Raw genomic sequence first — 13,159 nt, forward strand, 5'->3', positions numbered from 1 at the left:
TTCTTGTCTCGGCAAACGGGGCCTTGAAAACACGTAGCTGGTACTGGAAGTGTTGTAAAAGTTGATCTTGGGTGGTTGTCTCTGGCTCTGGTATCGGTTGTGTTCTCGTGGGTTTGGTGAGACTAATACGTCTCGGATGGTTATTTCCGTTCTCGTTCGCCGGATTGTAGGTGAAATCAAGGGTAAAGTGCCTTCTGTCAGTGTTCAGACTACAGGTAATCAGATCTCTGACGGAATAGCCCATGGTCTTTCTCGGGTGACATCGACGTCATGCGCGGATGTCATGAGCGACGAGCTCGGATATAATGATCGACGAGCTCGGATTCCAAGCATGAATCTTACTGATACTAGTAGTCACGAGCCACTATTCTTTCAAATTCGAGAGATGGTTGAATCGTTCCTTCAGATGAACGTCATATGTAAGCCGGTGTGTGAAGAGTTGGCCTGCGAGGGTATGTTAAGCTGTGAACGCGAAGCCATGAATGAATGTCGGCTGAAGTGAGGAAGAATTCAGAAGGTGAGAAAGGTGACGTTGGTGGATTATCCGGTCGGGGACACTTTTCTAAGCTGAATGAATGATACCGTCAATGGAGAGTCCTGTGGTAAAGTCCACCGAATTGTGATGGTCGACAATACCGCCGCGTTACCTCTGCTGAGGTTTCATACCGAGTTTGCTTAGAGGAGCCACATAAAATCACGTCTTCGTCATTCTAAGCACGTAAATACTGGGCATGGTCAGATGTTTATCAAATTGCACCAGTGCTCAAGCACTAGCCGGTGTGTACTCGCAGCTTCTGTATTCTGTGTTGGTAATGGGTCGCACTTGGCTTTCCTTGCTGTTACGATGGCCAATAAAGCAGCTGATACTCCTTCTTGTGTTGGTTCTACATTTAATGAGAAACTAGGCGGTCGACACTTTTGCTGTGACGTGACCCGGAATGCTCAGAGACGTCATGGTGAAACTACTAACAAGAGTGTGCGTCATGGTCTGGCTCGTCACGGAGGCACCGCTTAGAGTTCTGTAGTAGTAAGGCCATTTTGACGATGTGATTCCAGTAACACTGTTGATGAGACAGGGTCATGTGTAGAACCAAAACACTATTAGGATGGTCTGTAGCCCAAATGGAACGGCCATCTCAGGGCAAGGCCAATGCTCCACAGAAGTCTGAGCTCACCTAACAATGAACACTCACAGGCTTTGGGTGGTATTTCGTGCTCTGAAAGTTGTGCATGTGGCAAGCCTGGTGCCAGGCAATAGGCAGACTCAAGCCACAGCAGTCATGCTCTACGCCATCTTCCTCTACGCCATCTTGTTCTGCAAATCTTGTCGTGCCCGGCAACATGTCGCTTTTGAATAGTTGTCAACCTCGAGACCGAGTACGAAAACACTTGTGTGCTCAAGTACGAGAATTGTCATCGATTGTGTCCGCCGTAGGGAGTTATGCTCAGTAAATGCCCCCGACGCCGTAACACCAGCGACAACGCCCGTTAATCGCAGAACTAGTCGTGATGTCAAGCGAAGACTTGTAATACTCAGACATAATACTCGGCTATCGAATGTGTCAGTGTCTGTGTAATTCATGATTTGCCTCAATCAGCAACACGCGATACACTCGATCTCGTGAGCATATTGAATGAAGTAAATATCATTCGAGACGAGCTCAAGCTATCGATCAGCTTCGATATCGTGCTGCTGTTGAAATTTCGATATCTCATGATCTTGGAGACCCAAACTGGGCGCTGAAGCCTGTCGTTGGGCGTAGATACGAGCTTCCAGGAGAACCGGAGATGCAAAATACGATCCACTTGTTCGGTCGCGATAGTAATCGTACGGGTTCAGGTGCGTGCTGAGGCGACATTTTGCGCGTCTCGCCCACGCCAAGTCTCCGGGCCTGTCTCGATGATTTTCAGGCCGTAAGAATGACAGCTGATAGTGCGTATGTTCTTTGGATGAGTTTGCGCGATCGAATGATGCGTTCTTGCGTCGGCGCTGCCGCCCAAACCTATTGTTCCGGTTGTGACAATGGAAGGCACTGTTTCTTGGTCCCATGCTAAGACATGCCAGAAACGCAGGCAACGAAGTCGACTGAAGCCCTGTAGGCCCCCCGGAGTGCACCACTCATCCGCGGCAGAGGATGAGGGCAGGACACTGCAAGAAGGCCCTGGCAGACTTCTGCAATCCATGACCAGGGGCAGCCAGAGATCTCTTTCAGGGCCTTATCGGAAGCCCCAAAGGCTTTCTTTCTAGTGTCGAAGGCCCAGGCCTACAAATTATTCTCATTCCCGTCGCGAAGACAGCTTTGATTACTAGCTCGAGTGCCCAGGCTATTCTGGCAACCCAAAATCTGGTAAACAGCTCTCATCTCAAATACCAACTGATAGATAGCCATGAACGTTGAAGATAAGTCGGATGGCGCCTGGGCCATCATCTGTTGTTGAAGGTTGCGGCTGTCTTGTCGTTATCTCTGACGAAGCATCTCCGCGGAGCATGACTTACACGTGCGAAATGGTGAAAGGGGTCCGCAACGCCGCGTTAGGGTGGAGGTTGGAAACGACAATCTGAAAGCCTGCAACTGATAACGGTTCTGGTGGATGTATCGATGACGGCCATCCGGGTCAGTTCCTCTGTTCTTTTGCACTGCTGTTGATGTCAAGACAACCACGGCTTGGTGCGAGAGATGTGGTCGGATGGCAGAGAAAGTCTAGACCCCATCACGGCACGCGGCGACGGGAGGGGAAACACCTGGACCAGACAAGCGGGTCATTAGCGTGGGGGCAGGGTGATGACATAAGCCGCGAGCAGACTTTCTTGCGAACAGTGGGTGTTCTCTGCGGCCAGGGGTCTCCTTGGCTCCGCTATCTGTATCTTATCTCGACCGACTACCTAATTGCAGTCCAAAGACTCGGTCACCCCAATTTTCGTCTACGAATCCCCCCATTGCGAGTCTAGCTCGGGGTCCTCTCTGGGGAATGACAGCATCCAGAAAGGGGGAAGCTGAACGGGACCGCAGCATTGCCCAATCGCAGGCCGTTCATTTACACCAAAGTCGGATCGAGAGACGGTACACGGCAGTTGATGCAGGATCAGCATGAAATCTTTGCCAATCTTCTGCGACAATAGAGCATGACGAGAGGTTCCTTTTCGTACTACATCAGGCGTATGATATATTCATGAGAAGATAGGACAGAAGCATCTGTTGCCAAGCCTGACGTATTTTAGGTCAAGCTGCCAATCGTTAAAGCAGCAGCGTCTTTGTCACCGTCCGGCCAACTATTGGTCTAGATTGTAGGGAGGCTAAGCCAGTGCTTGAAAGTTTATCATCGTCGCCAAGAACCCCACTAGGCAAGTTCCTCTCGTTCTCACTCACTTCAACTTCGCCTACCTACAGACAGTCATCGTAATCATGGAAGCATCATTCGGCCCAACTCCCATCTGTCCCTAGACACATGCCATGACGAAAGGTCCGCGGAGATCGACACCAAAGGTTTAAGCACTCGCCAGTCAGCTATCAGAGTCACTTTCTTATCTCTTGGATGCCAGGGGTGGGGCCTGGCTCACCCGTCCCGACTGCATCTTGAGCGCCTCTCGAGAGCCTCCAGAGATAAGCAATAAGCTCGTAAGATTCCGTTTGGCTCAATTGCTCACAGTCCCTTGAGGGCCCCGTCCAATCATTTCTCTTGAAAAGCACTCTACTGACCACCCCGGACAGGCAAAGGCTGTATCCGTCAAGACAAGGCGTGAACCTAGTGCCGGACTCTCTTGCTTGGCCCGTGGGCTCTCTCATTCGAGCCTTCGTTATCTTGATGCATAGACTTGCTGCGAAGTTCTCTGCATAGGCCACAGCGTTGCTACCTCAGGGAGACAGCGCGTCATTTGGTTGAGGGGAAAATCTGGGGAAGAGCTCGTCCGTCCCAGGCTCGAAATTGGCAGCTCCCTCAGCTTGACTTCCCGTTCTTGTCTTATCAACACTTCAGCTAGCTTTGCTCCGAGACAAGATCTTTCTTCAATACAGCCTGACATTGAAGAGTGCCGCTATTTGGGCCTCGACTTCGATTTCCACGACTGAGCGGATCGAAACATTGTGCAAACCCAGCACTTTAGCTTGAGAAACCACCCCAGCGCCTCAGACTACCTACACTACACAAAAGAATTTGACATTTCCGCTCTCTTCCCGGCAAGAGAGTCTTATCAGAGAGATCGACGAGTGAGCCCGCTCTTAAGGCTCCCACGCCGCTGGTCCAGTCTGGCTCGTTAGGCTTGGCCCGCCTCCCGTCCCATCGACACACCTCCATTATACTCCTTCTCACACCCCCATCTCCCCTGCACCTCATACAGAGCAAGGGAGTGTTCGCGGCAGACGTCCATTGGGATTAGCGTGGTATCTCTCCGGAGATGCCTCAATCGCCTTCTCTCTGCTGAACACTATGCTACACAAATAAGGACAACCATATAAATACAGGACAATCTCCGGCCGAATATATGATCTGCTTACCTGTACTTAAGCACTCAACGACAGTGACACGATAACAGTCCACGACAGTGCAGCCTTGGAACATCAAGCGCCTGGATCCAGCTCAAAACCAGCCCGCTTATACGAGAGTGAAGGACTTTGCCCAAGACCCCACGTCATACCACGTCGACTCCGGACGGATCGACCGAGCCTCTCACCATGGAACTTTCCATCCTTTGGAGGGCACCTGAGGTGAACCCCATCAACCGCAAAGCCCGCAGCATCCCGGTCTTCAACATCTTCAATGTATACGCACGCGCCTTTCACTTCTCGTGGCTCGGCTTCATGATTGCCGTGAGTATACACACAACCGTCTGCTTGTTTTCCGCCTGCTAACACGCCCGCGTCCAGTTCTGGGCCTGGTACACCTTCCCGCCCCTCCTCACAGTCACCATCAAGAAGGACCTCAACCTGACCACCGCCCAAGTCGCCAACTCCAACATTGTCTCTCTCGTTGCAACGCTCTTCATGCGCCTCATCGCCGGCCCCGCGTGCGATCGTTTCGGCTCCCGTATCGTCTTCGGCTCCCTCCTGCTCATCGGCAGCATCCCCATCGGCCTCGCCCCCCTGGTCAAGGACGCCACGGGCCTCTACATCAGCCGCTTCTTCATCGGCGTCCTCGGCGCGACCTTCGTCCCCTGCCAGGTCTGGTGCACCGGGTTCTTCGATAAAAACGTCGTCGGCACCGCCAACGCCTTGGCCGGCGGCTGGGGCAACGCCGGCGGCGGCATCACGTACTTCGTCATGCCTGCCGTCTACGACTCCTTCGTCCACGCGCGGGGCTACTCCCCCGGCCAGGCGTGGCGCCTGACCTTCATCGTCCCCGTCATCTGCCTCCTCGCCTGCGGCCTGGGCCTTCTCCTCCTGTGCGAGGACACCCCAACCGGCAAGTGGGCCGACCGCCATCTCCACGCCCAGGAGAACCTGCAGTCCCACGGCGTCGTCGACGTCCCCGGCGGCATCGCAGACCGCAAGGAAACGGCGGCGGGCTCGATGGTCTCCGACGAGGAGAAGCGCAGCAACCACAGCAGCAACAAGAACGGGCAACACGGCGTCCTCGGCGACCACGAGGTGCGCCTCTCCCGCGACGAGATGGTCGACACCGCCCGCGGCGACACGGTCGTCAACCCCACCTTCAAAGAAGCAATGTCCGTCGTCCTCTCCCCGCAGACCATCTTCCACATCGCCACCTACGGCTGCTCCTTCGGCGGCGAGCTGGCCGTCAACGCCGTTCTCTCCTCCTACTACCTCAAGAACTTCCCCGCGCTCGGCCAGACCGGCGCCAGCAACTGGGCCGCCATGTTTGGCTTCCTCAACGTGATCACCCGGCCGGCCGGCGGCGTCGTCTCGGACCTGCTCTACCGCTACGGCGGCCAGAACCTCTGGCTCAAGAAGGCGTGGATCACGCTTTGCGGCGTGCTCACAGGCGCGCTGCTGCTGCTCATCGGCATGCTGAACCCGCACGACGAGGCGACCATGTTCGGGCTCGTCTTCCTGATGGCCGTCTTCCACGAGGCCGGCAACGGCGCCAACTTTGGCCTGATCCCCCATGTCCACGGCTACGCGAACGGCATCGTGTCTGGTGTCACGGGCGCCGGCGGCAACCTTGGTGGCGTCATCTTCGCCATCATCTTCCGCTTCATGGACAACGGCACCAACTACGCAAAGGGGTTCTGGGTCATTGGGTGCATCCACGTCGGGGTCAACCTGTTGGTCTCGTGGATCCACCCCCTGCCGAAGAGCCAGCGGCACTGAAGTGTCCTCCTGGGGTGATGCAAGGCTCAATTTTCTGTATTGCTATGTAATGAAATGATTCCGGGATGGACGACATAAACGATAGAGTGGCTTACAGGGATCAAAAAAGGGTTATGCTCGGAGTAGGGGACTGGCAATTATGATATCCATGAGCTAGAGTTTTTAATGTTATCAAAATACAATTCAGAGCGATTAAGACTTTGAGCAGTCTAGCCCTTAAAAAGTGAGCAAGTCGGGAGCCTATAGAAACATACGTCACCCACCGAGAATCGGGCTCGACTTGGGCCGGCAGAGTTCCACCGTATTCGCATTTTCGGGCGTTGCCGTATCTTCAGCGCTTGATTGTTTTTTTTTTTTTTTTTTTTTTTGCTCTAAATTCATTTCGTAAGGGATCTCTGTCTATCTCCCCGCCGAGGCAATTGCGCATCCGAAAAACCATCTGGTCTTGGTATCATCTCTCCTTTTTAATTGGAAACCACCCGCCCCCATATTCAGCACCAGTATCTCCGTCATAACCTGCTGTCCTCCCGCACGCTTCACAAGTCGAAAAGCTCCTTGACGATGCGCATGGTTTCCTCGGGGCCGCTGACGGCGTGTCCGATGGTGCGGTCGTCGGTGTAGATCTCGTAGTCGTTGCCGCCCTCGTGCGTCTTGTCGCCAAAGAAGTGGATCGTGTCGTAGGTGATGCCGCCCTCCTTCTTGGCCTCGCTCTCGAGGTGGCGCAGGCAGTACGTCTTGTCCCAGCCGGTGGGGAACACATCAAAAGAGATCATGCCGCCGATGGAGAAGGTGAGGCCGAGGTGGCCAAACTTCTCGCGCAGCTTGGTGACGAAGTCGCGGCGGACGTTGTGGATCTTGTCGTAGTCCTCGAACGCCTTGCGCTCGTCGTTGGAGGCGTTACGGCCGACGGGGGAGATGTTGACCATGCCGTTGCGGAACTCGATGAAGGTGCCGCGCTTGACGGGGATATCGAGGTCGGCGATGTGGTGGAGGGCGAAGCGGACGAGCTCCTTGTAGTTGTCCTCGCCAATGTACTTGATGAAACTGTTGGAGGGCAGCGGCTGGCCGAGCTTGAAGGCAGTCAGGCCGTTCTCGGAGAAGCAGAAGTCGAAGAGGGTGGTGACCGGGGTCTGGGCGTCGCCGAGCTGCTCCTGCTGCTTGTTGAAGTCGGAGCCGCCCACGTAGCCAATGGCGCACTTTTGGCGGAGGCGGGCGAGGAGGTCGAGCATCTCGGGGGTGGCATGCTGGTTTGGAGGTCTGGGTTAGAGGGTTTGGAGGGGGAAAGGGGGAAGTGCAGAGCTTACGCGACGGGCAGGAGTGAGGGTCTCGTCGACGTCGAAGAGGCAGATGGTCGTCTTGAGGGGACGCTCCTCAAGAGGGGGGTAGGTAGCCATTGTGAAGGTGAGTGATGGGTGGTGAAATGTGTTGTGAAGCTCGGGCTTGCTGTTTGTGACGTCGCAGAAGTCTGGGAAGGATCTACTTATGCCAGCAGAGACAATCGCAGAGGGCGGTCAGAAGCAAAGGGGTCGAGATTGGAGCTTCCTTTCGGGATGTGGATGGGTATGCGCGGGGTCGACTTTCAGATGGCGGGGCAGGGGTAAGGTCATAGGCAGGTGCAGTGCTGCGGTGGGTGCGTTTTCAGGGTCTGGAGTGGTCTTCCTTGGGTGGTGGGTAGGTACTTAGAGGTGATTGGTGCTTTGAGCTCAGGGAACCAAGAAATCTTCCGGGTGGTGAATTGGGTTTGGAGGGACGTTTAAATAAATCTTGTTCACAGAGACTCTTTCAAAGCTGAACATGGTATTGGATGATGTGCTTGCAACATTGGTAAGCAATCGCATGGTGAACATGTTCTCAACCTGACAGATCTCAGTCATTTGTTAGCCTCGGGGTGATCTGTCCTTGTCTTTGAGATTGTGTTCTGGACAGCTTGGCCATAAGTGAGGGATTGGCATCGAAACGAGATGAGTATTCTTGACTGGACCCAAGCTGGACATTGTTTTGAAACTTGATGTACGCAAGATGGGGTGGCAGTGCAAGTGCTTGCGATTGGCGATGACGATGGTCTCTGTTCGGATTTACCCAACACGGAAGACTAATAAGAAACGAAGACCAGGAACGTGTTCACAAGGGCGCAAAAGAACTTGGGGTTCAGACATCGTGTCCTGAAGCTAGGTAGGTGAGGTGCTCATGCCAGACAAGCGGGTGACAACTTTTGGCGGCCGCTTTACCGCAGGGGAGGAAGGATGACTGACGCCCGTGCGGTGTTGCAAGACGCTAGGTCAGGTACTGCGGCGAGGAGGTGGATCCCCCGTGTGTACAGACTCTCTGTATTGAGACAGGTCCGATCTGGATGCTGTTGAGAAGCTGGTCTCTGGTTTTTGAAAATCATAGCTCATGCTTGTGACAGTTCGTTCATATGAGCATTGAAACACCATAAATCAATTACCGGGCAGTCTGCACTGGATGATTTGAAGTTCAGGTTTTGTAAATTGGGAATATGGATAGTAAATGTAGGCTTATATCATCAGGTCGTCAAGCACTCGCTTTATGCCTTATCGTTTCTGGAAGTCGCCTGGAAAGGTGTGAAAATATTAAAATATTCAAGAAATTAGCCCCCGAGATCCACGTCCTTCTATCCCAGATGGGGCACAATCACCGGGCCATACTTCGTCGGCGCCGTGAAAGCGCCGTGAAAGCGCCGTCGCCCTGGACCACGAAATCCACGGCCAAGCTCAGCTTCGTCAGGCCTTGGCCGTTGGCCTGGTTGGCTGCGTACTGAGTACCCGGAATGGCTTCCGGATCGTAAGCGACTACGGCGACGTAGTTTCTGCGGCCCATAAGCTTCTTGAGCTCGCGCGCTGAGCCGCTGGCGTCGGTGTGGAAGATCTCCATCATGTCCTCCTTGGTGTCTGACACCTCGTGATTGGACTTGTGGCCGTTCTGAGGCACGTAGAGGCTCTTGTTGTTGTGGAGCAATTTCAAGATGTAGTTGCTGGCGGGTTGGGCGACAATGGGCGACGTGATGATTTGGTACATCGTCTTGTGGTCGCTGGGATGAGTGGGATCATGAACCAAGCCTGCTCCCGCACAGTTGACGTCTGGTTGCGTTAGCTTTGGCCGACGAGTGAGGCAGGGATTTAGCTTACCTCCTGACATGAATGTCATGCGAATTCCCTTCTGCTGTGCGATGCCCTGGAGGGTCCTGATGAGGTACGTCCTCTCCAGGTCCTTCGACTCGTGAGTCCACATGTCCTTCAACACCTCTGCGAGATCAATCTCTCCGAATTGGTTGAGAACATTGCCCATGAGACCAGACTTTCCGACGGCCTTCTTAACCTGCGTGAAGCCCTGTGCCACGACCTCCTTCCCACCAACAACACCGGCCACTGAACTGGTAACCTTCCCGAGCAAGTTGTATGACATGTTGACCGCCTTCTTGCCGGTAGTGACTGCGGTGGCCAAGCTCTCAACCGCCTCGAGACGAGGGTAGACGAGAGGAACCGACACCATCCAGATACAGTGCTGCACGCTGGGAGGTAGCGTTGCAACCTTGGGGAAAAGCCCCTGGTAGGTCGGGCCGGCCATGACCCGGGTCTGATTTCTCTCAGATCGGCAGTCGGGTCCAACGACAACGACAGCTGGTCCGAGATACTTCACAAAGTGCCAGCCCTGGCCGGTGATTGTGAACAAGTCAGTATCATTGCTGACGTTGCGGAGAATCTCCACAGTCGTGTGGTGCTGGAAAAGCAGGTACATCTCGATGGCTATGCGGCCGACGTTCTTGAACATCTGCGAGCCCTGCATGTACTCGGGGTACGAACCGAAGCCATCGAAGCTGCGCGGGTCAGTTTTGCACGAAACAATCAGGACCGACAAACTTACATGTCGTGATCGTCAACCTGCAAAATGTGAGGGATCTGGGCAAACGCCTCTCTCAGGTACGGCTGGTCAAAGTGACTGGTGTAGTAATGGAAGTATGCATGCGACACGTCCTCCTCATGACGGGCAGTCCACTGTGCGTTTTTCCTGTTATCCCTGCCGCTCATGGCTAGCCACTGCTTCAGAAGCGGCACCTCCTTCCACAGCCTGTCACCGTAGATCTGGTCACCCAAGCCGAGCTGAACGTGGAAACCTCCGCAATCGACGTTCTTTTGCAGTACGTCCTTCCACATGAAGCCCACACCACCAAGCTTAGAGCGCTCGTTCTGAGACGTCGATGCAGCAAAGTCGTTGTTGGAGTGTGCAATGAAGCGCCAGCCGTTCTCGTGACGACCGGCAACGACAAACTCATATCTTGTGCATCCCAGGTGGGACGTCACGGCATAAGTCCATCTCTCGGTGCCATTCTCGCTCATGGGCAACTCAATATCGTACTTGTAAAACGACCAGCGCTGATGTGTGTAGATATTGTGCGGTACCAACTGTCGCGGGTTGGGAGAGAGGTCGGCGCTCAAGTGAAGATGGATCGTCGGAGGCTGCGGTGCTTCGGTCACGATCATGATGCTGCCCAACCACGTCCCCTTCTCCATGTCCATATTGCAGTAGCGCAGATAAGGCCCAAAGTAGACACCGTTCGTTGGCTGAATCTTGTACATGTCAACACCGGCACTGGGAGGAGGCCCAGAAAAGCCGGCGGTAGTAGGAGTCTGCGATACGGCGACACTCATGATGCTCTCAGCATAGCCAGGGGTATGAGGAGGGAACATCGGGGACGCCATGCTCTGCTTGCCAAACATGGGGGATGCGAGGGGATTGCCGTATGTCGAGGCAGTAGGCGACAGAGGCGCCTGTTCATGTTGGATCGGGTTGGGCCCCTTTGGAAACTCCCACTGGGTAGCCTGGGAGGCCAGATGGATGTAGTAGTATTGGCCGGAGTTTTGATCAAGATGAGCGATCCAGCCCTCGGGCAACGGAGGGGGTGAGGATGGCCCAGCGTTTTGAAAGTTGGCAGGAACTTGTGCAGTTTGCGCAACCGGAGTGGCCGCAGGTTGTGCTTGTGCTTGTGCTTGTGGCTGTTGGGCCGGTCCTGGAGATCCATTCTGCTGTTCTGGTCGGGGATCATTGGCGAAAGCCGGATGGCCTTGGAGAGCGGGCGACGCAAGCCCTGCAGCCGCGGGACCAGCCGTTGCGGGCTTCTTCGGGGGCGACTGTGCGACGGACGTGGCCACAGACGGTTGCGAGTCTGCTCTTTGCTGAGCCGGGCGCTGCTTCTCGGCGGGGTAGGACGAGTTGCCTCCGGGGTTGACACTCGAGTAAGCCGGGGGAGGGTCGTTCGCATTCATGCGCGCGAAGTCCTGCTCCAAGACGCTCACCTGCAGGGCAGGCTGATCTCCCTCGTTTACCGCTTGTTGAGGAGGAGGACTGAAAGTGGGCTGAGTAGGGCTCGCCACTTGGTTCATGCCCTGGTACACGGTGGGAGGTCCATGAGGCTGGTTCTCTGGGTTCTCGGTAGGTGTCCATGGTCGCGCGGGCGGTGGTGCTCCGCCGTACTGCGCCAATCTCTGAGAAGCAGCAGAGTTTTGGACTTGTTGCGCCTGAAGGCCGGTCAAAGTCGCCGTGCCCGAAATACCAGAAGCAGCATATCGAGCCTCGATGCCACCGCCAGGGATCACTCCCGGTTCGACGATCGGGGTCTCGGGCGGGGGCGGAGAACCTCTGCTGGCGCGTGTGGTAGAGGTGGAGGCAGTGGAAGCAAACCTGTTCACGTTGCTCTGGCCAGGCATATCGAGATGCTCCGAGCTCTGAGACTGAGGCTGAGAAGGCGGCCTTGGAGCGTAGCTCTGAGCAGGAGGTGTTGAGCTTGATGCGCCACCGGGGGGAGGGTAGTACGGCTTCTTCGTGTAAGAGGGGTAGTTCGTCGTAGAAGCAACCGGGCGCTGGGGCTGAGGAGCGTTCAAGGGCTTCGCGAAGAAGTTGCCCTCCTCGCCAGGACTTGTCGGAGAGGTAGCTCCCAGAGGCCTCGGGCCAGCGCCGCGTCGCTCTGCGAGGGTCGGGCTCTTGGTCTCAACTGGGCTGGTGGCATTCAAGCGCGGGGTAGTATCATTGTAGTCGGAGCCAAAACGCTTCGGGGCAGTGATGGTAGGCTTGCTCGGTTTTCCAGGACGGAGGTCTTCTTCGTCGGGATACGGAAGAGGCGCGGCGGAGCTCGAGGCGCCAGGAGGCAGAGGAAAGGTCGGCTTGGAGGTGAAGGAGGACGGGGTTCCCGAGGCGGACGGAGGGGCGGGGTACTTGAAGCGGTCGGAAGAGGACGGCTTGGGGCTCTGAGGCTTGAATATTCTCAGAGGCTCGACGGTCGGGCTGTCGCAGTCTTCCTCGGAGGGTTTGCTTAGAAACAGCTCGGCGTCAGGGACGCCGCGACTGCGCTCCATGGCGATGGGTCGTATCTAGATGGACCGGTAGGTATCTCGAATCGACTTGCGCAGGCACGCGACAGGCTTGGTGCAGTCTGAGTATGCGAATGACGCACGGCGAAAGCTCAGGTCTGCAGGTCAGGGGGAAAAAGTTATTTATAGGAGCTGTCGAAGCTGGTGGTTTGTTGTGTCTGCCGTTGGCTACTGTAGCTCGAGAGGATCGCAGCAGCAGATGGGGGGTTGGTGGGGTTCAAGTCTCACGGGGGGAGGTCGCAGAAATGGCCGGCCGCTCCGTCAGGCCCCGATGGATGGACGAAACAGATGCGATGCGGCACCAAAAAAAATTGAAATAAGGCTGAAGATTTGTCGATTTGTCGATTTCAGAGCGAAAGGGAAAGGGGGGAGTTCGACCTTGAAAAGAACAAAACTTGACAGATAGGACGACAGGCGTCTAGGTTAGTTAGGTAGGGTTTGGGTCTGGCGGGAAGCATTGGGCAGAGTGCAAGTCAAGCGGCATGGGATGGGACGGAACGGGGATCTGGG

The 13,159-nt window shown here is 55.2% G+C and overlaps 3 protein-coding genes across 3 annotated transcripts; 1 reads left to right on the top strand and 2 right to left on the bottom strand.

Moving 5' to 3' along the window:
- Positions 1-5,504: 5,504 nt before the first annotated feature.
- Positions 5,505-6,266, top strand: crnA (Nitrate transporter; the record flags this gene model as incomplete). Its single annotated transcript, XM_037316057.1, has 1 exon — positions 5,505-6,266. One exon carries the CDS (start codon positions 5,505-5,507, stop codon positions 6,264-6,266), a length of 762 nt encoding a protein of 253 aa, XP_037184634.1.
- A 536-nt stretch (positions 6,267-6,802) lies between these two features.
- On the bottom strand, positions 6,803-7,660 carry pmm1 (Phosphomannomutase; the record flags this gene model as incomplete). The annotated part of the gene is made up of 2 exons (XM_037316058.1): positions 6,803-7,510; positions 7,571-7,660. The coding sequence occupies 2 exons, from the start codon at positions 7,658-7,660 to the stop codon at positions 6,803-6,805; spliced, it is 798 nt and encodes a 265-aa protein (XP_037184633.1).
- A 1,258-nt stretch (positions 7,661-8,918) lies between these two features.
- On the bottom strand, positions 8,919-12,634 carry CGCA056_v000798 (Uncharacterized protein; the record flags this gene model as incomplete). Its single annotated transcript, XM_037316059.1, has 3 exons — positions 8,919-9,364; positions 9,413-10,101; positions 10,149-12,634. The coding sequence occupies 3 exons, from the start codon at positions 12,632-12,634 to the stop codon at positions 8,919-8,921; spliced, it is 3,621 nt and encodes a 1,206-aa protein (XP_037184642.1).
- Positions 12,635-13,159: the final 525 nt, after the last annotated feature.

The sequence above is a fragment of the Colletotrichum aenigma genome, assembly GCF_013390185.1.
Source record: "Colletotrichum aenigma strain Cg56 chromosome Unknown KSG_Cg56_contig01, whole genome shotgun sequence".
Classification (NCBI taxonomy): domain Eukaryota; kingdom Fungi; phylum Ascomycota; class Sordariomycetes; order Glomerellales; family Glomerellaceae; genus Colletotrichum; species Colletotrichum aenigma.